The sequence below is a fragment of the Halichoerus grypus genome, chromosome 5 (assembly GCF_964656455.1).
Source record: "Halichoerus grypus chromosome 5, mHalGry1.hap1.1, whole genome shotgun sequence".
Classification (NCBI taxonomy): domain Eukaryota; kingdom Metazoa; phylum Chordata; class Mammalia; order Carnivora; family Phocidae; genus Halichoerus; species Halichoerus grypus.
The window spans coordinates 3763144-3790697 of record NC_135716.1 but is presented as its reverse complement, the minus strand read 5'-3'; the positions used below and the strand labels follow the sequence as shown (position 1 = coordinate 3790697).

General features: G+C 47.4%; 1 protein-coding gene across 10 annotated transcripts in view; it reads right to left on the bottom strand.

Moving 5' to 3' along the window:
* Window positions 1-27554, bottom strand: part of TRAPPC9 (trafficking protein particle complex subunit 9) — a 582880-nt gene that overhangs the window by 201613 nt on the left and 353713 nt on the right. For all 10 annotated transcript variants that reach the window (XM_078071955.1, XM_078071953.1, XM_078071956.1 and 7 more), the window contains one exon: window positions 5681-5823. In XM_078071955.1, coding sequence (XP_077928081.1) covers window positions 5681-5823 — 143 coding nt within the window. The remainder of the gene's footprint in view (window positions 1-5680; window positions 5824-27554) is intronic.

The window sequence follows — 27554 nt, the reverse complement described above, 5'->3', positions numbered from 1 at the left end:
AAGGGGCCGAATGAAGGACTGCGCACTCCCAGTTCAGAGGACAGCTGACAGAAAGCATGGGCTTTTGTGCCAAGAAGACCGTAATGCACACCATATCGCCTCCACTCATGGATGTGCGGCTCAGTCTACGGCCACGTCTCCAAAGAGCAATGCCCACTTCAAAGGGTTCTCTGGAGTTTAATGGGACACTGAGCCCAACAGACCCAGGACACTCCCTAGAATACAGTAGGCCCTGAATAAATAGGATTTCCCTTCCCCCTTTCTCTCCCGAAACACTAACATTTGAAAATTACCAGTGAGAAGAACTGCATAAATTATCAATATTCATGACAGAAGCAGATACACAAACAATCCCAAGGAGCAAAACAACTTAATACCCACTTGTATTTTGGTTTTAGAGTAGAGTAGGCTCTGTTTATGCCAGTAACAGTTATCTTTTGATGTCTTTATGGCTTCCTTTTGCACCAGAATCAGCCTGAATCTCCACCCAGGCTCCGTGTACGGTGGGCCACCCAGCGGCCTGTGCTGCAGGGGCCTGGTAGCCATGACACACAGATGCCAGTCCGTCGCCAGCAAGCTGTGCGGATGCAGACTAAATCACATACCCTCTCTGGACCTCATTTATAATGCAAATGTGTTGAAATAAGCCATCTCTGGGGATGCTTGACTCTAAAATGACATGACGCTAACAGAAAAATCTTCATCTCTGAGCAAGATGAAAAATAATGAATTCACAATACACTGTGTCACATCAAATTCAATAAAGTGCAAAAACTGAGTGCCCAAAATAAATGCATGATAATTCTGCTATATTCCAGGCCATGCAATTTATATGGGTCTCTAAGGAAAATAGAGCTTAAATAATTTTTTTAAGTCATGCCTTTTACACAAGAGACACCTGAATAAATGTAGTCTTGGTATTTTACATCTTCAGATCTTCTTTTAGTTACGACGGGGGTTACATCCTGATAAACCCATCCTAGATTGAAAATTTCAAGCTATATTACAAAGCTGTGATCACCAAGACAGCATGGTACTGGCACAAAAACAGACACATAGATCAATGGAACAGAATAGAGAGCCCAGATATGGACCCTCAACTCTATGGTCAAATAATCTTTGACAAAGCAGGAAAAAACATGCAATGGAAAAAAGAAGTCTCTTCAATAAATGGTGCTGGGAAAATTGGACAGCCACATGCAGGAGAATGAAACTCGACCATTCTCTAACACCATACACAAAGATAAACTCAAAATGGATGAAAGACCTCAATGTGAGACAAATCCATCAAAATCCTAGAAGAGAACATAGGCAGTAACCTCTTTGACATCGGCCACAGCAACTTCTTTCAAGATACATCTCCAAAAGCTAGTGAAACAAAAGCAAAAATGAACTTTTGGGACTTCATCAAGATAAAAAGCTTCTGCACAGCAAAGGAAACAGTCAACAAAACAAAGAGGCAACCCATAGAATGGGAGAAGATATTTGCAAATGACACTACACATAAAGGGCTGGTATCCAAGATCTATAAAGAACTTCTCAAACTCAACACCCAAAAAACAAATAATCAAGTCAAAAAGTGGGCAGAAGATATGAAAAGACACTTCTCTGAAGAACACATACAAATGGCTAACAGACACATGAAAAAATGTTCATCATCATTAGCCATCAGGGAAATCCAAATCAAAACCACATTGAGATACCACCTTACACCAGTTAGAATGGCAAAAATGGACAGGGAAAGAAACAACAAATGTTGGAGAGGTTGTGGAGAAAGGGGAACCCTCTTTTTTTTTACATCTGAAGATGTAAAATACCAAGACTACATTTATTCAGGTGTCTCTTGTGTAAAAGGCATGACTTAAAAAAATTATTTAAGCTCTATTTTCCTTAGAGACCCATATAAATTGCATGGCCTGGAATATAGCAGAATTATCATGCATTTAATTTGGGCACTCAGTTTTTGCACTTTATTGAATTTGATGTGACACAGTGTATTGTGAATTCATTATTTTTCATCTTGCTCAGAGATGAAGATTTTTCTGTTAGCGTCATGTCATTTTAGAGTCAAGCATCCCCAGAGATGGCTTATTTCAACACATTTGCATTATAAATGAGGTCCAGAGAGGGTATGTGATTTAGTCTGCGTCCGCACAGCTTGCTGGCGACGGACTGGCATCTGTGTGTCATGGCTACCAGGCCCCTGCAGCACAGGCCGCTGGGTGGCCCACCGTACACGGAGCCTGGGTGGAGATTCAGGCTGATTCTGGTGCAAAAGGAAGCCATAAAGACATCAAAAGATAACTGTTACTGGCATAAACAGAGCCTACTCTACTCTAAAACCAAAATACAAATGGGTATTAAGTTGTTTTGCTCCTTGGGAGCAGTTTTATTTTGAAGTTATGTTTTTAGGTACATTTGAGTTTAGGCTTCCTATGTATTCTTGATGATTTGACCATTCTATCAATATAAATTATCCCATCTCTTTTTCTCCTCAAAGTCTCTTTGTTTGATATTAATATACCCACACCAACTTTCTTATGATTACTGTTTGAATGGCATATATTTCCCCCCATCTTTGTGCTTTTCAACTGTACATAACTGTTTCTGGTAGTGAACATGTTAATTGACTCTAGTTTTTTTTTTTTACAGTCTGACAACTTCCACTTTTAAATACAGTCTTTAGTCCATTTACATTTAATGTAATTCTTGGTACACTGGATTTAAGTCTACCACGTTGCTATCTGTTTCCTATTTGATTGTATGTTCCTAGTTCTTTACTCCTTTCTTGCTACCTGTTCCCCGCTTTTCAGTTTAAGTATTTTTTAGTAACCCACTTTTGCTCTTCTGGCTATCTTTAACTTATGATATGGTTGAAGCTAGAATGTGGTAACACATAACATGTAAGAACTACCATTTCTCCTCTACTCCATTTCCCTTCCATTTCTCTTTGTTTGATATTAATCAAGGTACATCTCCAAAAGCTAGTGAAACAAAAGCAAAAATGAACTATTTCCTATTGTGTGCTATTTCCTATTGTGTATTTCACTTCTATATAGGATATGCACTACAAAATTAAATGCTCTTATTTTTTCTTTAAATAGTCAATAGTCTTTTAAAGAAATTAAGCAAGGGGAAGAATCTCTGATATTTATTCACTTGCTATTTCTATTTTTGGGATTCAACATTCCTTAATATAGACCCATGTTTCCATTTGGTATTATTCCTGCCTGATGAGCTTTTATCAGGCTGATAAAACACAAGGACTATGCTCTATCCATCTCTTACCCCACTGAGTCCTTTATATAACATGTGAAACATTGGAGGTATTGATTTTAAGAATAAATAAAACATTGAAGGTGCTGGTTTAAAGGTTTACAGTCTGGTAAGTACTTTATTAGAAGTATAAAAACCCAAAGAAGGACCAACCCACTCCATATAGTCATATTCAGGAAAATTTTACAAAAATGGTGACATAGATCATCAATGCCAACAAACATTTTCCAAAAGGTTAAGTAAATGAATGACAGTTTAAGAAGAGTTTTAGAAAAAGATGTATGCAAAGGCACATTGCAGGAAACTGTCTTGACATACCCAGTGAGAATCTCCACTTGATGTGTGGAGAACTGGGGGGCAAATGGAACTGGGGGCTCAAGAGAAAGGTCTAGGTCAAATCTTTAAGTACCCTGAATATCACAGTAGGGACCTCGAACTTTATCTCCTAAGTACTGGGAAAGTCTTTAAGCCAGACAGTGACGTGGGAACATCTGTATTTACAGGATAATGCAGGAGCAAACCTGGAGGTAGGGGGACCACAAAGGCAACTACTCCTAGAGTCCCAAGGAAAAGGAACCAAGATGTGCAGTGGAATGTAGAGGGTGATCAGGAGACATTTCAGAGGCTCAATCCACAGGATCTGGGGAGGATTAGGCTTAGCAGGGGTGGAAAGGGAGGATTAGAAGAAATCCAATCTCCATCCAAGAGCAGGAAGAAGACCATGCAAGCCAACAGAAAAGAGAGCAGGGTCAATGGGTGGGGAATTCGGGAGCCAAGCAGCACTTGCGCTAACCACCGACTCTTCCAAGTGTGTGTTTGCTCCATTCCACATGGTAGCATTTTTCTCATCTTAAATTGTCATTTAGAGCAGCAGGGGTCGTGACGTGCAAACCGGCTATCAAAAGCGGGGAACAAACGCAACTCAGTGACAACCTGTGCTGCTTCCAAGAACTATTTATATGAGCAGTGGCAGCAGGCGATGCAGGGATGAGAAGGAAACACGGCAGGTACATCATGGAGCAGCCCGAATGCACAGGAAGGGCCTGAAACACGGGAACAGCGAACAGCGTCTGGCAGCAGTCCTGGCCACGGCTCCCCCAGGGCCAAGCGCTTTGATGGTTTATACAACAAACTCAAAACAGAGGCGAGCCTTGGCAAGAAAGACTATTACTCCGTGGACTGAAAAAGTGACAGATGATGAAATGTGATGCTAAAAAGCCCAAGCTAAGCCATTAATTCTTGTGAAGCCATTCTCCGACGGCTGGGAAGAAAAATAGTCTTTCCTATAAACTAAAACTACACTTATTATTTGGGGCTGTATCACTTTAAAGGGAGTTTTATATCAACATTAACATGGGCAGCACCAACCGTCTATTTTACACCGTGGAGTACAGAATCCTTTGTGGATTTGTGGAGAGGAAGGGGATGCTGCACGTGCTGCTCTTCCCCCAGTTCAAGGCCACAGAGGTGCTCGTCACCACTGCCACTTAACTCTACTAAGAATAAACATCACTATCCCACTGCATCCTGCACCCATAGGTAAGGCACAACGGGACATGAAGACAGTCAAGTACTCAGTGCTAATCAGCACCTGTTTTCCGCAGGCTGCTGGCCGCTGGGGCAGGGGTCTGAGTGGCAGAGGGTCTCCAGTGGGCAGGAACACCACCCACCACGTTCAGACCCCACCACTCCCAGCTCACCCTAGGTCAAAGTTTCAGATGGGAAATGGTCATTCTCCCGCCTTAGAGAAGAATACCTCCAGGACCTCTGGCCACTTCTGGGTTTGAGGTAGACACAATGTCTGACTTCTCTCCCCCTGATGGAAGACAAGACCTGGAGAAGTAACTAGGAGGAAAATTTCTGTCCAAGAAGGGCTCTCTGGGCAGAAACAGGCCAGTGCTCCAGACGGCTGGGAGCTCCACGAACAGAGGTGCCTAGATGCTGGACAGCCTGGAGGGGCACACAGTTTTACTGGGATGCCAGCAGTGACACAGAAAAAGACGTAGGACTCCCCCAGGAGTGCCCAGACATGGGGCTAGCGGCCGAACCCCCTACCAACAGGAGAGCTGAACCAGACTGAAGCCAGGACCAGGCTCAGGGCAATGCATGGAAAATGTGTCCTATACAATGATGACCACAAACAAGCATGTTGCAACGTTAACATCACTGTTATGCCACCTGAGAAGGTGTAAAGCCCATCCACTCACAACTAACTGAAAAAAGCATTTCTGTATAATGCCTGTTTTTCTGATGCAGAACCTAAGTCCCAGGGAAGCTAAGCAACTTGGCACAGTGGTTTGGATTTGACTAGAGGTGGGACAAAGAGGAACACGGAGGTCAGAATTCCAAACGCAGTGCTGTGGGACTCTAGAAAAAGGCCATGACAGAGCAGAGATCTGTTTACCTGGTTGCCGGCAGAGTACTGACTCGGGTGAAGAATACAGATGGCTCGGCTTCCACGTGCAGCCCCAGGGAGAGGTTCCTATAGTACCCTTCAACGTGGCCCGGACCTCCAGAGTATTTGAAGTTCAGGATAGCTTCCAGGGTCTAAAATGATGAAAAAACGGTAAGTTAACAATCCTGAAGTTGATCAGCATTCTTCCAGAAGGCAGGCCTCACCTAGGTAAGGCTGAAGAGAACCCCAACTGGGCAACTCCAATAGCTGGCACCTGCACCATCTTTCCTATGATGCCCTCTGCGTCTGCACTTACAATTCCCAGCCCAGACATGCAAATGGAAAAAGGCTCCAAAATCCTTCTGTGGCTTATAGAGCATTTTAGAGAGAAAAACACATTTCCATCAGCATCACTTAAACACAGAGATGAGGGGGTGGGGAGGGGATGACCCTTCTCTCGGAGGTAGCATATGGCTCCCAGGCCGGAGGTCAGTAAAGCTGACGAGCTACAAACTCATCAAGAGATGAGGTCACAGGGCAACTGTGGGGCCAGAAGGCCAAGGAGGTACAAGGCCCTTCTAGAAGGTAACACCTGTCAGCAAATGTAGAGCCAGCCACCACACAGGCCAGCAGAAAGGCATTAGCTCAAGGTCAATGAATTGCTAAAGGCTGAGGAAGGGCTCTAATAACAGGGAAGACCCCCTGGGAACCCAGACAAGAAGGCAGGCCCCACCCACTCTTCACCATGGACCTCCCTGGGGATACACACAAAGGACTGGCCAGGGTGCAGGACAGCAGAGGGGGCATTCCGCGGTAGCACAGGCACGGAGGAAGGGGGTCAGCAACCACTGAAGGAAGGGTATGAAACCAAAACCCCAGCCTCAACCCCACCCTCCCCTCTCATCCCCCCATCCAGACCCCTCCTTCTCCTCTGAAGCAAAACCCTAAGCTGCTGGAGGAGGGGCACCCAATGACAAGGGCACAAAGGCAGGGACAAATATCCATTCCCGTGGGGGGGGGGGGGAGGGGAGGGCAGAAGCTGGTCCCGAGCCAGAATCCCGTACCAGTGCGGTTAGAGGTCCCCCACCACCGAGCCGGGCTGGAAACCCACTCATCCACAACGCCCACCAGATACTAGGCAGAAATGGGCTGCTAGGTGAGGGAGGAGCAGGGAGGCCAAGGGAGCCCAACACAGAAGACCCAGGTGCACAGCGTGGGACAAGGACAGCAGAGAAGTCCCGTCTGCTCCTGCCACCAGCACCAGTGGGGAAGGAACAAAGATGTGGAAAGACCCCACCCATGTTGCTGGCATGCAGGGAGGGCTGAGGATGGAGGATGACCATTCTGGGAGGAACGCTTGGCACCCCAGTTCCCTCCCCCTCCCCCGCCCATACAAGACAACACCAGAGGAATCTGGAGCCTGTGGGGCACCCAAGTAACCATAGCAACAAGAAATCTCAAACCCAGCTCAACCCCTCACTAGAGTGACTCAACCTTCCACGTGAAGTCCTAACACAGGCATCAGCAAACTATGGCCCGTGAGCCAAGTGTGGCCTGCAGCTGGTTTCACATGCCCCGAGAGCAGTTTTTACAGTTTTAAAAGGTTGTAAAACAACAACAATGGAAAACAAAGAGCATACAACGCTGACCACTTGTGGCCGGCAAAACTGAAATATTTACCATATGGTTCTTTATGTAAAAAGCTTACTGATAAACTGTAAGAAGAAAACAGAAGTAGATCTTCGTGACCGTGGATGAGTGTGTGGTGTCACGGAGAGGACACCAAAAGCACCAGCAACAAGGGACAAGAGGCCAGTGTCATGGAAATCCAAGGAAGGCAGACCTTCGGGAAGACGGGCCAGAACGCCCCCTGCTGCAGCCAAGCCTTGGAAAAAGGGGTGTGGGAAAGTACCCACGTCTGGCCATCAGTTGACCGCGGGCGACGCTCGTGGAAGTCAGAGCTCACGGAGCTCAGAGAAACCAGAGAAATGGGTGGCACAGGCCACGGCCAACTGGGGCTCAAAGCTGTGCGCTCCAGGTGGGGCCTAAGTGTCCCGTCGCCTGGTAAGAGCAAAGTGAGCACAGCAGGAGCCACCTGCCTTCCTCCCCATGTTCAAGAGCCAATTATTTCGATAAACCTTCCTGGCAAGGCACAGTGTTTGGCCTCCGCTCCGTGCTTTCACTGACCTGTTTCTCCCTTCCAGGGGAAAGGCGGCCACAGCTACAGACTTTTTTAAAATGAAGAACACACCCTCTATGCGCACGTCTTCAGAGACAGGGCACCCCGAGGAGGACAGTGACTTTCCCGAGAGACTCGAGACGTGCGGAGCAGGACGGGGCAGCAGGCGGGGAGCGGGTGCAGAGGCCAGGCTCAGTGCAGCCCGCTGGCTCCCCGAGGTCCTGGGCATGCCTTCCGTCCACTCTCAGCCCGCTTCTCCACTGTGACACGGGGACAAGAATGAACACCTAGCTCAGCGCAGATTCGCTGAGAAAATGCAGCAGCAGAGCAAGTAGACGCTCATTGAAAAGAATTCCTTTCTCCCTCTGACCTCGCCATCTGATACCTGGAGAAAACATGACTTAAAATGGGAAGAAACCGGAAATGGATTTCAGTGCTGTTTCTACCCCCCCATTTTTTATCACGGTAAGATATATAAAATAAAATTTGCCATTTCGACCATTTTTAAATGTACTGTTGTGTGGCATGACATACATCCGCAGAGTTGTGCAATCATCACCACCCTCCACCCGTAGGCAGAGCTTTTTCATTTTCCCAAACTGAAACTCTGTCCCCATTAAACACTAACCCCCTCCTGCCCTCCCCCAGGCCTGGATACCACCGTGCTCTTTCTGTCTCTATGAATTAGAGGACTCTCAGAACCTCCTGTAAAAAGAGCCCTAGCTTTTGTCCTTTGGGGACTGGTTTATTTTACTCAGCTTCACGTCTTCAAGGGCCGTACATGGTGGAACAGGTGTCAGAACGTCCATTTTAAAGCTGGAGCTAAACACTCCACTGCACGCACAGGCCACATTTTATCTATCTGTGGAGGGACACTTGGGTTTCTTCGACCTTTCAGCTATTGTGAATAACACTGCCATGAGCATGGGTAGACACATAGCGGTCCTGAGATGGTGCTTTCAGTCCTTAGGGTATTCATTTCTTTATATATTTGTTTTAGGGATTACCATGCCATTTTCCATGGTTGCTAGATCATCTTATGTTCCCAATGACAGTGCCTACGGGTTCCAATTTCTCCACATCCTTGTCAACATCTGTTATTTTCTGTTTCATAGGTTTGTTTGTTTTTTATAATAGCCCTCCTAACAGGTGTGAAGTGGTATCTCTTTTTGGTTTTGATTTGCATTTTCCTAATGACTAGTGATACTGAGCATCTTTTCATGTGCTTACTGGCCCTTTATTATTGTTTTTGGAGAAATGTCTGTTCAAGCTTTTGAGTCATTTTAAAAGCTCACTTCCCACACCTCTTCTTCAAGGTCTTTCACACCTAGAAGCTTACAGGTTCCCTTCAACTTCTGTACCACCAGGAATGCCTTCACTGTGCCTAAATGTGATATAAAGCCACACCTGATCCAAGAGGACGTCTACACTTCCTCACTTAAAAAGGGCTCAAGAACATATTCAAGAAAACAAACATTCTGAATAATGGCCTTGAAATGCCCAAACCTGTGAAGTAACACAAATGTCACACGGACTTTGTTTTTTTTAAGGTAAACTAAAAGTCCAGGGAGTGATGTAGTAGAAATCACCTAGGAAGGCAGCAAAAAATTCATGGGGATACATAACAATCAAGTACTACATAACAAAGAAGAAATAGTCTGTGTTTCTATTTTCTTGGGATCGGCTATGTCTTTTGCTCTGTAAAGAACCAAGGAAAAGATAGGATTACAGGGAAAATAATTTATAAAAATCAAGCAAATTAAAGATTTTGTGAAGTTATTGAGTATTACTGCCTTCCTTTCTTAAAAAACAAACAAAAAACCTCTCCTTGGCTCTATAAAATTAGAATATTTTAATAGAAAGTGGGTCGGTAAGGTAAAAGACATAGGATGCTCCAACTTTTTTTTCAATCACAAAATAATGAGAAGCAATGTGCTACTCTACCCTAAGACTTCCCCTTCTCAGAGTATGCTGCAGTCCTTACTTGGAAAAAATACTATTACAGAAATCAGTAATGGGCAAGGAACTGAAGAAAAAAAGTTTCTAGGCATACAACTTATTATTTGAGCTAAAATAAAAGGTCTTTCAGTGGCTACCTTTTATTGTGCACCTACTAGGTACCAAATACCATGATAAGTCATCTACACACACACTGACTCTAATGTTCTTAAGAGTCCTACAAGGAAAGCCCTGTTTGCATAAACAAGGCTCAGAGCTGTTACACGACTGGCCCAGGCCACACACCCAGGAAGCAGCACAACCAGGATTTAAATGCAGAGCCACATGGCTGCACAGCCCACTCTCTTGCCATTTTTGCAAACTACTCAGAAGAGCATTCATTCATCCATCTACCCACTCACTCACTGACCCTGAACAAATGTCTACTATGTGTAAAGGATAATGGCAGAAGGCACGATGCCACCTACGGGGACTCAAGTCTAGCTAAAGACACAAGCCAGAGACATCTTTAGATAAACTGTTATATGTTACAGAGAAGTATCCTAGGATATACGGAGATACCAAAGACTATTACACCTGGAAGGCCAGGAGTTGGATAAGAAGGAACAACATCTCAGCAAGAAAGGCAGAATTAGGCAACTGTTAAATCGAAAATGGATAAACAGAGAAAAATAAAGTCTAGTTCTTGAAAATATCAATAAATATGACAATCCTCTAAGGTAGTCTGATCAAAAAAAGAAGAAACTAATTACCAATATCAAAAATGAAAATGAATGTCAGCAGAGATCCTACACACATTCAAAGGATAATAAAATAGTGCAAACAATTTAGTGCGAATAGATTCAACTTGAATAAACACATCACCAAACGGAACCAGGAAAAAATAGAAAACCTGAGAGCCTCATGTCAACTGAAGACACTGGATTCACAACTGAAAACAGCCCTCCTAAAGGAAGCCCAAGGCCAGGCGGTTTCCCCGCTGAATTCTATCAAAACCTCAGGTTAGAGACAATACCAGTTTTACACAAACACCTTCAGAAAATAGAGGAAACGTCCCCTTTTGTTTTATGAGGGCAGTCTTACCTAAATACTAAAATAACACACAGTTTACATGGAAAGAAAACCACAGATCTATATCCATCATGAATTTAGATGTAAAAAATCCTAAATTCAGTAATAGATAAGATGAAAAACACATCATGACCAAGTAAGTTTATCTCAACAATGCAAGGTTGGTATAACACCAGAAAATCAGTTAACTTTCATTCACAATATTAAGAGACTATTACTAGACAATAAAGAAAAGCCACATGATCATCTCAATAGCATCAGAAAACACAGTTGACAGAGTTCAAAACCCATTTAAGATTTTTTTTTAAAAATTCCCACAAACTAGGCATAGAAAGGAATATCCTCTATCTACAAAGTGCACCCATGAAAAACTTTTGCAGTTTAAAACCACATATCATGGTAAACTAAATGTTCAGATTTTAATCTGGATTAAGGCAAGGACATAGCTGTCATTACTCCTATCAACATTGTACTTGAGATCCTAGCAAGTTCAATAAGGTAAGAAAAAGAAATTAAAGGCATACATGCCAGAAAGGAAGTAAAACTGTCTGCTCATAGACAACATTATCATGTACCAAAAAAAACCAAAATCTTATAAGGAATCTACTAGAACTCTCAGAAATTGCTGGTGTTAATATAAAATAGCACAATCACTTTAGAAAACAACTAGTCAGAATTCCTTACAAACTTAAAAAATTAACATATTATTCAGCAATAAAACTCCTACCAAGAAAAATAAAAAGACCTATCCACACAAAGGCATGCATGTAAATATCCATGGAAATTTTATTCATAATAATCCCAAATTGGAAATAACCTCAATGTCCAGGAAGAGGTAGGTTACTAGATTAATTGTAGTACATCCATAAAATGGAATACTACTCAGCAACAAAATGGAACAAACTACTGATACACACAACATGCAAGAATCTTAAAAACATTATTCTAAGTGAAAAAGGCAGTACGCTATACTACATGCTTGCTGGAGATGCTGGAAAAGGTTAGTCTTTAGTGACAAAAAGCAGATCAGTAGTTGCCTGGGGTTGGGGGCAAGAAAGGATTGACTATAACGGGGTCAGGGAAACTTCTGGGGGTAATGAGAATATTTTACATCGTGGTGGTGGTGGTGGTGGTTACATGGGATATACATCTGTCAAAATTCGTCAAACTGTACAGTTAATGTGGCTGCATTTTATAGAAAGCAATTTATACTCAAACTTGGTTTCTGACCATTTATAGGCACACAATCACTTGCAAACATTAAAAGACTCCAAGTAACAGTGTGGGCCACACTCATGGGGGACTGCTCATGTCTCAGTACAAACATGCTATATCAGGATTCCCAGGTTCTACAGCAAAAACCATCAAGTGAAATTATGATTTATCACAATTAAAACTTCACATGATCTGGGAAAAGTCATATCCTTCCTCTAGTTCCCCATATCCTCATCTGTAAAATCAGAGTTGTGCCAGATACTACCTAAGGTTCTTACCAGTTCCTAAACAAACTATTATTATTCATTCTGTATTACTGTTTCATGGTTTCTAATCTAAATAAGGCTCTTGCCAGAGAGAAACCATCACCCTGTACAGTATCCTAATTTATATGTCTAAGATATAGATCTCTAATTTTTAAAAACCCTAATTGGACCTGTCACCACAGATTTCCTTCTGCTCTATTTCTGTGATAGGACATAAGATTAATAGCTGTGATATGATCCACTTAATAAGTCAAACATTCAGGACCAGAGGTCCCAGCTGGGGTTCATTCCCAAGAGACCAGACCTACGGTTTACTTAAGGTCAATGAAACATACAAATGAAAGCCATACCATTACTTTCCAGTTAATTAGCACTTTCAGCCAAAGTCTTTCTTCAGTGTTAATTATGCCTTAAAGACGCCAAGTGACTACAAATTAAATGGTACATCCCCAATAATGCAGGAATGGGCAATGAGCAACACCAGCCATCAAAATGGCTCGTACTCAAGAGGCACAGCAGTCCCTCGGTGGCTGAGATGGGTTGGGACACCAGGTTCACATGGAGGGGGATGTGGCTGGGACCATTAAAAGACCAAGTCAGAAATCTGATTTTGGGGAACAAGAAAAGCAGCCATTTTCACATCTTTTTTTGTGAAGTGTATGTTGATATCATTTGACCTTTTTTATTAAATTGACCTATCAGTCCTTTTTCTTCTAGACTTATAGGTTTTATATATTAAGGGAATTACTCCTTGCCTGTGATCTAAATCACAAATATTTTTCACAGTTGGACACTGTCTTTGGCGCTGTTTATCTGCCTTGCAGAAATGGTTACCGTTCTTCTAGTTAATGCATCAATCTTTTACAACTCTTGCACTTTTTTTTTATGGTTCCTGAATCATGGTTGGAAACACCCTCCACTCTGAAGTTATAAAATCTAATTCTGTTTTCTTCTGCTACTTTAAAGTTTGTCTTTGAAACTTTTAACTTCAATATTATCTTAAATTGACAGAAAAGTTGAAAGTACAAAAAAATTCCCCATTACCTAATGCAAAAATTGTTCACATTTTATCCCACTGTTTTAGAATTCTCTGTCTCTTTCATAAAATATATAGATAAATATAAGATAATGTCTGCAAGGTTTCTCCTCTGTTTAGTTCCTATTTTCTCCTAGTAATCAATAAGTAATTTGTGTGGAGATGCTTTGAGAATTGGTAAATACCTTACTCCTCATTAAATTTTCACCCACTAGCACAGCATCCACTGATAGTCTTCTAACATCATCATTCATTTCACATTTATTAGATGCCAATCTACTGTAAGAGATTTTTCTTCCCCATTTATTTGGTTAATATCCACATGGATTAATGGCTTCTTGTTCTATACAATGGGTTATAATCTGTTACGGTCATTACTCATGCTGACACGCAGACTATCCCCAGTCTGGCATCTGTTCGAGCTAGCTGCTGTGTCCTGTGACACGCCCTCATTGAGCTTTAAGCAATTCCTTACTTTATGGAACAACAGGATGTTCTGGGATCATCTCATATTTTTCCTGCCCTGGAAACTAGCCATTTCTCTGAAGAAGACTGGATCATTTTTGTGGGGAATGATAACAAGAAATGGGTCCTAGATGTGCTCACTGCTACTAAGATGCTCTTGCTCTGAGGCTGAGGCGCACGCATATGCCTGTGTCTACATATGCACACACACATATGTGCTGATACCTATTTCTGTATCTATTTTTATATAGACACAGGTGTGTGTGTGTGTATATATATATGGATAATGATATAGAAATCTCCACAAACTGGGAGTTCATAGTGAAACCTCAAGTTCCAAACTTAGACAAGATTCATTTGAATCTCCCCCCTTTCCACATGTGTAACAGCCTTCTCTAACTGTGAGAAATGGAGGTCCCATCATCCTCAATGTATTTACTCAACTGCTCACATACAAGATACACAGAAAGTGGTGTCGTAATTGCTAATACATACTATTACAAAGAGCAAATCTACCAACTGAGGTCTGATATTTGTCAGTACTTCCTTTTTGATGTAAGGTGAACCTTACATACAGGGAAAGTATACAGCCAAGTATACAATTAAGTTTTGATAAATATATTCCCCACGTAACTATCAGCCTAACAAAGATACAGAACACTTCCACCAACCAGGGAAGCTCCCCTGTGCCCCCTTCTAATCCAAGACAGACATTCTTATGGGCAACTACTTTTCTGAAAATTTTTACCACGGATTAGATTTGCCTTCCCTTGGATTTCACATAAATAGAATCATATAGTATGCTCTCTTTTATAGCTGGGTTCCCTTGTGCAACATGTCTTCCAGCTTCATCCACGTTATTGTGTAGATGGATACAGATCATGACAGATGCAGATAAATATTTTTTCATTGCTCAGTAGTATTCCATTGTAAAAATACACCACAATCTGTTTATCCATTCTCCAATTCATAGGCATTTGAGTTGTTCCCAAGTTGAGGATAATAAAAATCAAACCGCTATAAAAAAAATTCTTGTGCAAGATTTTTGTGGGTATATATTTTCATTTCTCTTGGATAAACACTTAGGATTGAAAATGTTGGGTCATTATGACAGATGTATATTTGATTTAATAAGATCTACAGTTTTCCTAATTAGGTTTACCATTTTATACTCCCACTAACAACATAAGAGAGTTCCAGTTGCTCCACATCCTTGCCAACATGAGGTGTTGTCAATTTTTCTAAATTATGATTATTCTGGTAGATGTGTATCTCATTCTGGTATGAATTTATGTTTCCAGTTGGCTAGATCTTATTCATGTCCGGGTTGACAAGAGTGCATATGGAGAACATCTCCAATGAATAATCAACAAACACAGGATGCAAGTGGACGGACATCCAACCCTGGCTCATGTGTGCTGCTAGGTGAGCAGACTACAAAAAAACAGGAACAAAGCAGAACACACAGCAACTAGTTCAAGAGAGAGGTGGCCATCCTCATTCAAAAACACCCAGTATCAAGCATGACAGCGGCCTTGGGTAGGGCCAAGCAAAAACACTAAGAAAGGAGAGAGAGATCCACAAAGTAGTCTTGGTAGGAAACAAAATGTGCCAGTATCTCCTCACTCTGTCAGATCCATGTAGCCCATTTCCACCTTCAGAGTCAAGTGAAAGGCACACCTCTCCTCCGTGGAGGCATGCAGTATCCTGTGGCCCCCCCACAGGACACAGCTCAGTGCTTCGGAACGGGCCTGCTCCCACCCCGACTGTGGTCCACAGAGACAGAACTCAAAGCATTCCAGCATGAGGCCCTGGCACCTGGTACTCATGGAAAGCGGAGTACATCAGTGTGGAAGAGAGAAAGAGCTCAAATCCACATCTTAGAAGCCTGGCCCCAAACCAAATGCACTATGAGATCTCATCCAACGTTAAATCTGTGACAAGTCTGTCTTTGATCTCATTAGCCCTGGCATCCTCCCTCACACTGCTGCACCTTCATTACGTCCCTAATAGCATTCTAGCCTTAGAGAGTGGAATCACAATCCCTCCACTGCCAGTGTATGCTGCTGCTCTAATAGGCACGGGGCCATGTGGTCTGTTAACCAAGGCTGAAAACGTGGAGTTCATTTACTCAAATGGTTGGAATGCAATTAGGGCTTTACTCAAGAGAGGTACAAGAATCAGAAAGGCTCAATTCACAGAGAAGGAAGGATACTTTTTTGTTAATGAGGACTAAGTAGCCAGGTTCTTATTTTGGGGAGCTGTAAGTATACCAGATAAACATTGGGAGGGTCTCCCAGTATACTATGTACTTCCCTGAATGAGTTTTTTTTTTTAAAAAAAATGTAACTATTGGGCGCCTGGGTGGCTCAGTCGTTAAGCGTCTGCCTTCGGCTCAGGTCATGATCCCAGGGTCCTGGGATCGAGCCCCGCATCGGGCTCTCTGCTCTGCAGGAAGCCTGCTTCTCCCTCTCCCACTCCCCCTGCTTGTGTTCCCTCTCTCACTGTGTCTCTCTCTGTCAAATAAATAAAATCTTAAAAAAAAAAAAAAAAAAAGAATAAAAAAAAAATGTAACTATTATCCACTTTTTTATAGGTAAGGAAACTTAAACAGAATGATTTAATGTGCCCAACAGTTAAATAGTTAAAATGCCAGCTATATTTAAATCCAAAACTTATGTTCCAGTCATTAAACCATGGAGTGTGTTCAACTTTTCCTTCCCTAACTTTCACTTCCATGTTTTGACAAAAGACTTAAGGATGTCTGTGCATATGGAAGGTTCACAGCAGCAGCTCACTGATCCATCTCCTTAACAGAAAGCCACACGTTTATGCTATCATTCCAGCCCCATCCCTAAGACCTGATGACGAAGGTCAGAGCACACGGACTGGGACGTGTTGGACACCTGCTCCACCCAGGGCTGCTCTGAACTCTGGAGACGTGGACACAAGGTCCATCACTGATCTCTGCATTGACCTTTTCATTTAACAACTGCATGGTCTGCCCATTGAATATGATTCCACCCATCACAAATCTAAAAGGTCCATCTAGGTTGCAAACAGAAAATTTGTGATCAACAGATAACCCTGTATCCATCTTCCAGGAGCAGGAACCCACTAACATCAAAATCAAATGCAGTGATGCTAACACTAAATATGTTGTGGAGTCTGCAGCTATCTTGGAATGTGTGATACTCACCTCAAGAGTGGAACCAAAGGAGTTGCCATCTCTTCTTTCCCCTCCTGAGGAGTCACAAGAAACATGCAACTCCCTCAAGATTATCAGCAGTGCCTAATCTACCACCAGCTGCTTTCCACCCAAGCTCCCCTAGTCAAGATTGCCCATGACAGTTATGGCATGGTGGAGAGACTCATGACCTCAGTGCATACCAACATTGCTTCCCAGAGGATGGGGTGACCCCTTTGACAAAGTGTAGCTTGATGGCCTTGCTCAGAACATCATGCCTGCATCCACTGACACTACCAAGGCCAGTGGTCAAGTGGCAAGGTCATCCCTGAGCTGAATGGGTACACACTGGCAAGGCCTTCTTTGTCCCCCTGCCAAACATGTGGGGGGGGATATGATCTACTGTCTAGAGGTGGCCAATTCTGATGACATCAAGAAGGTGGTGATGCCGGCACTAAAGGAGTCCTTGGAAGGCATCCTGGCTATGAGGAAGCCCAGGACTCCTGAAACTACAATAAAGATATCCACTCAAAGGTAGAAACCTTTGATGCTAGGGCTGGATTACCTTCAATGGATATCTTGTCAAGCCAATATCCAGCTATGAATTTGGCTACAACTACATGGTGTACCTCACAGTCCGTATGATCTTCAAGGATGACCAGCCCCAACAGCAGCAGAAGAAAATAAGCCCTCAGCCACTGGGATTCCCTGAGCCAGTTCCACTCCCCACACACTGGGCATCTCCCAGACAGTTTCCATCCCTGGGCCCTGAAAAGGGGATATTAGGATCAATACCATGGATACACCACACCCAGCAGGAAAAAAAAATACACACATGTATATATAGTGAAATGTCAAAATCACTAGAGTCCTGTGAAATGATGAGCTCTCACTCAGTACAGGTATTCCAACAGCGAGCAGCTAATGGAGCCACATGGCACAGCAAAGATGACCTCAGGAACCTCTCGAGCTCTCCCTCCTGACAACAAAAATTCAGTGATCTTAGCTACAAAAAGTCAGAATTAAAAAGTGTTCTTAGAAATAATCAAGTCAACAACCTTGTTGTTTTGTTTTACCTGGAGAACCCAAGCTCCAGAAAGGAACAGACAACTGACCTGACCAAGGCCAAGGCTCATGTTCAAATCTGGCCCTTCCTTTGACACCAACCCCGTTTGGAGGGGATGGAGAGAACCCTCCATTGGGCCCTTGCTCAAGGTGGTCCCATATAGAGAGGCCCCCAGGAGAGCAGTAATATCTCTTCCAGCTTCTTGTCAGGGAAGCAAAACAGAAAACATCTTAGAACAAGCTATATCGGAAGAGGGAGGGGTTGTAGACTAAAGTATGCATTCTTTATCAATCAGGAAAAAGAGATTATCCAGAAATCATTATTTGGTAAATATGGAACGTGTATTAGATGATGTCATAGCACCGACATCCTATTTCATGGGTGTGACAATGGTCCCACGGTTACTGAGGGAAAGCTCCCTGTTCTCAGGAGCCGGGGAAGACAACTGGAAGGGGAAACGAGTCTTCAGTTTACTTCCCACTGGTACTTCGCTTACCCAGGAGGAGCAGGGGAAAGAGTATGCTTATTAATTGCACCATCCTTTCAACTTCATGTCTGAAATTTTTCAAAATAAAACACTCAAGAAAGTATTAACAAATCAAGGATTCTAGAGCCTGGATTCCAGAAATAAAGAAGAACCTGTGAACTATGTAACTACCCAACAGAGCACATACGTGCTGGAAGGATGGTCCCAGGTGCTCCCTAGAACAGACTCCCAACACCCCCAGGAAAGGCCTCGGCGTGGCTATTCGTACTTCCCTTTGCCCGCTGAGACACCTGGGGCTCAGCCAGGCTTCAAGGACTCACCCCAGGCCCCAGAGCCCTAGAGGGTTCTGCTGGACTCGGAGCCCCAGGCCTGTGCTCTTGCCCCTGCGAGGCTGTCTCCTCCAGGGCACAGACCCTGCTGAGAGCGGTCAGTTGGGCAAGGGCCTGTTGCCAAAGCCGGACGAGGCTGCTCAGACCACACGGCAGTGAGCGCAGCAGAGCCTCCCGTCTGAGAAGGCTTGCTTTCTCTGGAGCTGGGGCTGCTGCGGATCGAACTTATTTCTGCGGCTCTTCTCGGGGATTCAACAGCTCTTCCAGCCTGTGGCCTTGGCTTCTTTCCCACCCCAGAAAACTTTTCTTTAAACAGAAAACACAAACTTCCTGCCTGTTTGGCCAGCGGGGGCCCTTCTAGGCCCCGCAAGCCGGGGGCCCCAGTGAGCAACTACCTCTCTCTGGACCTCGGCCCTTTACCCCCAACAGTGGGAATCAACTTAACCACTGCTTTAGAGAATACCCTTCAGCTCAGCTGCACCAGAGGCCCCCACCTAGAACCTCTCTCCTATCTCTCGGGTGGATGTCAGTTGTCTCCACCGTGGACTGAAGGTCGGGACAGAGAGAGAGGGGTTCCTGCAAGCAGCAGTGACAGCAAAACCCGTCACCTGTGGTTTCTTCTTCCACTCTATAAATTGCTCCCGTTCCTGAGATCCTACAGAACATCTCAACTTGGCTGACAGGAAAGGAAACTGCCTTTTAATGACCATCTATTACAAAACATCGATTCAGTTTTATTTATTCATCGTATGGTTTAAGCCTCAAAATCTGTCAGAGAAGAGCTCAGCCCCATTTGACAGGGGAGCCAAAGGAGGCTGAAGGAGGACTAGCTAGCATGTCCCAGACCACACCTCTGCAGAGAACTCTTATTTTCCGTTCTGGGGCTCCCACATGAAGGACTTGCCCAGAGTTGCCACTCACCCTCTCCATGCACTAGCTCACAGAGAAGTCAGGAGGGTGCAGCCCACGGGGTAAAGAGACCAAGATTGCAGCAGCCAGATACAACATGCCTGCAGCCCGGCCACCCTGAGGCCCAAGAGGTCAGCACCTCCGCCCCCAGCACACCTGCTGGTTGAAGCTCTGCCCTGGGGCCTCCATCCGCATCCCCTGGAGAACAGACTTAGGCTGCTGAGCCCCCCACCCATGTTTCTGATTTGCAGGTCAGGTAGGGCCTGAGAATTTTCATTTCTAGAAGATCCCAGGATGCTGAAGCTGCTGGTTCAGAGACCACACTCTGAGAACCACCACCTGGAGATGGGAGCTAAAGGCAACGTCCCTAACTGGAGAGATGCAGGGCAAGAACAGGTCCTGAGGGCTCCGCCCTCTCCCCCTCCCCTCCAGGAGCCCTGCCAGCCCGCCCCATGGGTGAGAACAGTAGTCCTCAGCTCTGCCTGTGATGACACAGACCCTCGAATTATGTGGAAGGCAGCAGTGAGCCCAACCCAGCTTCTCCCAGTAGGTAAGCAGACCCTGCCACTCTCACCCCTGCCTCTCTGCTGTTCTCCACGCAGATCGTGCAGGCAAGGGCTCACTAAGCACCCTCTGGAACCCTGCCACCCACCTGAAGATAGCCAGGGTTGCCAGCCAAACACCCCCACCCCTTCCACTGTTCCTTGGTAGCCCAGCCGAGGGCCGCAGGCCTGGCCTCTCCAGCAGACGTTTACCGAGCACGCACCCTGCGCCGGACACCGTGCTACCCGCCCAGCTGGGAGAGTACAAGGAGAGGGTTCGGCTGTTCTGGAAGAGGCTGGAGAAGAGAGGAGACCAGGCTGAGCGGCTGTGATGTCTGAGCGCAGCTGAACGCAGGCAGGCGCTAGGGAGGGAAGATGGGAAACAGACTAGCGGAGGCTCACGGGACGGCCGGCAGGCCAGCCAGAGCCTGGCCCCAGCCCCTTCAGGGCCAGGGAGGAGGGCTGAGCCACAGTAACAACAACACAACAACAACAAGGGCACGCGGGCCAGGATGTGTGGCGCCGTACTTGGACAATAACTCCCCAGACACCACCTTGGCCGCGGCCCCGCAGAGCCTCTCACGTGCCAACAGAGCAGCTGTGTCTCAGTCACCGGCACGACGAGTCCCAGCGCTCGTCAGCGACGGGATTCAGTCCCACATCTGTCCAGCTCTGAGGTCCTCGCCAGTGCAGACCCCCAGCACCACTGTAAAAACAGGCGCGGTGACCCATTTAAACTTCGGGTCCCTCCCCCGGAGTCCCAGGCAAGGTGGTGCCCCCAGCGCCCCGGCTCGTGCACCGAGTCGGTGAATGAACAGAATACCTTCAGCATTGGCATTAAGGGCTTTCAGAGGATTATGGCTTCCTGGCCTCTGGGAGAATAAATCTGTATTATAAATGGAAACCTTATAGTCCTGCAGATGCTATTTTTAATGCACAGCTGTGTAAGAATATTACCCCTTGTGTGCTAAATATGCATTCCTAATTACACTCACCTAAGATGTATTCACTCAGAAGACTAAGAATAGCTAAATAATAAAAATTAGAGTAACATTCTCTGTCAGCTGAAAACAGTAAAGCCAAAGGTAAGCTAGGATTAGCGACTAGTAAGTCATCACAAAAAATCATTAGTATTAAAAACAAAAGATGCAGAATGTGGGCAGAGGACTTCACCCACAAAACAAGAGCCAAGTCGCCACCAAGGCACCGGACTCCCTGCTTCACGTGAGTCCTTGCCTCTCGTCACCCCATCACCAGCACAGATGCCAAGAAAAAGAAGGGAGGAGACAAGGCATCTGAAGGGGGAGACTGATGGTCAGACGGCAGCTCTGCAGTTCACGGGCTCGGTGACCCAGGCAGATGGCATCACTGTGCCTTGGGCCCCTGTGTGCACGATGACAGTGTACCCGCCCGAGGGGCACGTGTGAGTATTCAACGAGGATGCCAGTTAAACAGTCACAGGCTCCCGCCACTTCCACCTCACTGCCTAACAAAGACAGGCACTCGCGGACTTCTGGGGGACAAAACCCACGGTGTCCCAGGAGGAAGCCCCAACGTGGTGAGGAGCCCCAGACTGGTTATGTCCCTCACCTCATTCCTTCCACCGAACGGTCACTCGGAGTCAATATTGGTCTATTTAACCATGAAAAATGAAAAGCAGTTATCACCAAGACTACAATTTGAACTAAGTTAATATTCTAACGGGGTTGACTGTCCACAGATCGGTTGTCCTTCTTAAAAGAACAGTGGAATTTTAACCAGAAGGAAAAGAAATCTGGGACTGGTTCTAGACAGGGTTTGTGGGGCTCACAGGGATGACAAGCCCACATTCTACCTAAGGAGCACCTGCATAAGACGTTCCAGGTGCTGGGAGATGAGGCTAGAAAGACAGGGGTGGACGGCCTGAGAGGAACCCCCCCCCCGACTCCTCACAGCCACTGGGCCCCTCTCTCCCTGCTGCCTGCCCGGCCTTCCAGCCAAGCCCGCGGGGGTTCTGTCACAGCAGCTGCAGGGCCGGGGGGCGCAGCGGGAGCTCCTGCCGTCCACAGCCTTGGAGGCCTTTCCAAGGTGCCTCCCGCAGAAACCAGCTGACAGAGGGTTTTCAGACGTCGCGCAGCGCACACCTGCCATAAGGCACGAAGTCTGGGAGAGGCTCAGAGAATGATACCTGACCATTTACTTTCTAAAGAACGTAGGAATGAAGAACAGGAAGGTTTATTGTTCAATGCCCCCCTCACCCATTTCTAAGTTATAACTGCTTCTATAACAGCTCTAAGTTACAAGTGGTTTTTTTGAACCTTCATTCTGAGCTGCAAATGAAAAGCTGGGTTCAGGTCTGAGCTCCACCAGCAACAAGCCTGGTCGGAGTACTTCATGCTGTTCTCTGGACTCCAACTTCCTCATCTGTAAACCAGGGGAAATGTCCCTTATTCCGTAGGCTAATTGTGAAGAACAGAAATGTGTACAGAACAAGCCAGGAAAGGTGCCCACCACATCTGAGGGCACTGCTCTGTTCTCTGGCAGAACTGGCTGTGAAGAAGGACGCCTCTCTTCTGTGACTGGCTCAGCCCGGTGGCCTGCAAAGGAGGCCTGCAGCCCCCACACGGGCTTCCAGCCTCCCCCCTGCACGGCCTCGGGGGCAGGGCAAGCAGAGGCAGCCGATGAAGAGAGCTACTCGCATCTGAGGCTGTGGAGTGACACAGCCCGCGCAGGAGCACCCACGCCCCTCAGCGGACGCGCCTTTCAGAAGCCACAGGTGCTCAATAAACCCAGCTCCGACCCCCAGGGCAGGTCTCAGGTTTGAGTGCACTGTCAAGAACCCAGGGTAGAGCAAGAGTCAAGAGGAAACGGGCCGTAAGTCATTTGCCGAGGCCCCGCTGCAGAGCTGGGGCGTGGTGGTCAGAGGTGACAGGCGGGTCACATCATGTCCAGATGCAGGAGAAAACCAGCGACTGCCGTGAGATAAAAGGAAGGAGAAAACACACCGTTCATGACGGAAGAGGCACGGGTGGCTGGATGGGCTCCAACAGCATGGCTTACTTCCCCCCGTTTGCAAGGAGACAGCTCCTTGGTCTGTGTTGGAGAAATACACAGAGAACAACAGGGATGATGCTAACAGTCGCACTTTCCCAGAACCTGGCAGGAGACATGTTCGCACACTCTCGTGTTAGCCCGTGATCCGGGCATCACACTCCAACCAGACCCCAGCGGGAACAGCGGGACACACCCCGTGGCGGTGCACCTTGCAAAGGGACACCAGTGGGGAAGAGGTCAGGAACTCCCTTTCCTTGTGTGCTAACTGTCCAGATGGCCAAGAGAGGAAAAGACCAGGAGAAGGGGTCCTAAGCTGAGCTCCCAGGGAGGGCGGGGGGTCACCCCAGGAATCAAAAGGCCATCAAGGGCCAGAGGCACATGACCAGCTATGGGAGACCCAGCCAAAGCCACAGGCCCCCAACCAGAACGCAGAACAAGGCCATGTATGGAGCCCTGGCCACACGAGCCAACTGCATCTTCTTAAATGATCCAGCAGGAGCTGAGCTTGAAGGCCCTCCCCCCGAGAAGCCCCTCTCATGACCCTCCTGGAGACAGACACAGCGGTTTTCAGTGAGCTCTGCATGAACACCGTGTGTCCCTGAGCAAGGCGCCCGTCTCCCAGTCTAGCAGAGGCGGCCAAGCACCCCGACGTCACAAGGTGGCACAGAGAACGTGTTCAGTGAACTGTCATGACTCAGGAGGGGACGAGGACACAGACGACTCTGCTGCCCACACAGGAGTGCTTACAGCTGTAGACACAACCTCACTAGGAGCCCTGCAAGAAATGCACTTTGACACTGTGGGCCCATCTCTGCGCAGCCCGTGGGGGGCCAGGCTGGAAGACCAGGAAACCAGCACCACTGACCGTGGGCACTGGGCCCAGAGCCTGGTCTCACATGGCTGTCAGATACCAGGTGTCAGCTCATCAGATTCTCACAGCTGCCCAGGAACTGCGGACCGAGGGCTCCACCTGACAGAGGAGAATGCCAAGGTTCAGACAGGTTGCTATCTACAGCTCGGGTGTGGAGGGACAGAGTTTTCACGGATCTGTGGCCCAGGAGGAACATTCTGTCTACCTCCCGAGCTGTGCTCTCTCCACTGAACCACACTGCCCGGTGTCCCAACCACCCAGCACCGGGCGCCACCAGCACAGGCCAGGGAAGCCGTGCCCCACTGTGCAAAGCAACTCCCTAGCTGTCCCTCATATAGCCCTGCATCGGGGGCAGGAAGAGGCTGGTGTACAGAGGAGGGGACCGAGGCTTGTGAGCTGAAGGGACTCAGCCGAAGCCATAAAGCCAGCCGGAGAGCAGAGTTGAGCGTGGAGGGAGCCTGGGGCCCACAGTGCCGCACGAGTGGCCGGGCTGGTGGGCACTTTTGCTGGGTCCTCAGCATCTGAGAAATCTGCACTCCTCTTACTCGGGTCTCCCATCAATGAGAGTGTATCACCCTCTCTCTGAGGGCAGGAATCGGGTGTCAGTGATCTTTTGTAATCCCAGTGCATGGAACACAATCGGAATTCTAGAAGGTTTACCCAGAGGGAGAGACGAAGAGTGTGAGGCAGAAGGAAGGCAGACGTCCGATCTGCTTGCAAAGCCACCCCAGACCACGCAGCATCCCCACCCATACTCCCGCCATTACAGGATTCGTCCCACCGCTGCCAGTTCACGCAAGGAGGGTTCTCACAGGACCACCACCCGACTTGCTCACTTCACAGACGTGGAAACTGAGGCTCCAATAGGTAAAGTAAGTTCCCTCTAAGTCACACAACCTGTGAAGGGCAGCACCACAAGTAAGGCGCAGGACTCGGGGCTGCTGGCCCGGAGTCTGTCCCAGTGCTCGAGGCTCCCAAGACTTTTGGCAAGAAGAGGCAGATCCTCTGACTTAAAAAAGGAAGTGCTCCCTTCCTGAGCTAAATGGAAAAATCAATGAGCTCCAAATCAGCCCTGCCATTTGCCTGAGGAAGTGGAGCTTGCAAAGGTTACTTGTCCTGCAAGTGGGCTCCTGTTCTCTTAACAGGGGCCCTGTGGACGGCCCACAGAACTGATGGCCCACGTGTGGCAAGAGACAGCCTCCAAGAAAGCTGACACTTCCAGTCAAGCCTGCCATCAAGCATGAAGATGAATGTGACGGTGCAGCCTTCAGAGACCCCCAGATTATTTCTCCAGCAGCCCAAAGAGCAGGCGGAGGCTTCCTCATTATGCTTTCTTCCCTCTGCTCATCAATCTCTGAAAACGTCAGCTGGAAGAGGAGGACAAGGACTACTTCTTCCCCCACTGCCACACCCGGGGGGTTGACCCAAGGCTGGACATGACAAAGGAACACTATCAGGGAGTTACCTGGCGTCTGTTGACACGCTGCATGCTTGGCAGCATGGAGGGTCTCCCACGGAACCCCCAAGGTAACTCTGAGATGGTAGCTCCGTCCCTCCTTGCACGGATGGGAAAACCAGCGGCAGCGGCTCCTCCCCCCCACTGCCACCCAGTCCCAGCACCAGACGGGCACCAAGCCAGCAGTGGAAGCTACCTGCTCGACCTGTCGTGTGAAACCCACAACGATGGCTGTCAGACCACGTGCGGAGCAGAGCAGGGGCGAGTGGCCTGCCGGCCGAGTGTACAAGGGACATACAGAGACCGGAGTCAGCAGCCAGGCCCCTCGACCTGAGGTCTGCATCACGTCAGCAGGGGGACTGGGCAGCAGGGACCTCCGTGTGCACACCAGGCGGTCATGCACGGGGTCAGCTCGGGCGTGACTCCCCGCAGTGCCCCGGGGAGTCCTAAAGATCAATGAGGAACTCCTCCGAGTAATAACGGGAGGTTCCCTTTAACGCTGTGGTGGGTCTGGCACAAACCACGCTCAGCAGGTGCTGTGGGTGCAGAGCAGGGGAGTCCAGGGCCTCCCATCAGGGAGTCAGGGAAGAAGGGGATGAACGTCTGTGAAAAGCCTACTATGTGCTACACAAACATCCTGTCATATAATCCTCACAACAAACCTCCATTACAGATGAAGAAACTCTGACCTCTGGCCTCTGCTAGAACTCAGACGTGTCTGAACACAAGCCTGGGCTCCTTGCACTCTGCTCCTGGGACGGCCTGCCAATCCCAACCCTCACCCCTGTACCTGCATTTGCCCACCCAGCCAGCCAGCTGCCCCCACCATCCTCTGCCCCATGTGAAGGGGATTTGCCTCTGTTACTGCGGGACCACCTCCTCCTGTGCCCTCTGAGGCTCGTGGCCCCTCACTGGCTCTCCCAGGGACTCAAGCCACCTTCCCCAGTCCCCAGCACATTCTACCTGGGGCACAATGAATGCTCTAGAAATATGTGTGGAGGGGGAGGGAAAGGGGAAAGGAGGAGCGACAGGAGGGTGGGGGACAAAGGAAGTGATTGGTCACGAGCCTGCAGTCTCATCAGCAAACACTGGACAAGAGGAAACTACCAATAGCCCCAGGAAGGAAGAAACCGTGCCCGCCACGCAGACTGCAGATGGAGGCGGCCACAAAGCCCCCACGCGCTGGGGGGAGGTGCCTGTGTGCCCCTCCTCTCTCACTGACGGGCTAGGACCTGTGAGAGCAGGCCCTGGTTGCTATTTTACATCTTCGACTGGTGTGGACACAACCCCGTACACAGGGACTGGGGGCCACTCTGTACAAGACGCTAACGACAAGGATGTGCTCTGGTTCTCGACAGCTTCCTGAAGTGCACGAGGCATTAGGGACCCGTGGCGGCTAGCAGGAGAGTTCGGGTCAATCACTGCACACCCTTCCCTCCCTGCTCTCCCCACAAGACTTGAAGGAGCAGGTGGGCCTTTAAAAATGGAACCACAGAGCAGAGCGAGAGGCCCACGATCACTGCGTGACCTGCCTAGATGGACGGAGTAGCTGCTTCCAGCCTAGAGTCGGCGCCCAGGGGTTCCTGGCGGCCCTCTGTGGCCCACAGTCAGTTTTCTCACGGTCTGCTCACCTCCCTCCCACCTGAGATTCAGTCTCCCTTTCCAGACCAGGGGGCGAGAAGGCGTGGAAGCCGCACCAGCCAAGGCCTTCCAGAAGCAAAGGCTTGCCGGCTCCCACCCGTCTATACCCGAACAGTACAGTGTGGCTTTTTTTTTTTTTTTTTTGCCTTTAAGAACATGAAACAGCATATT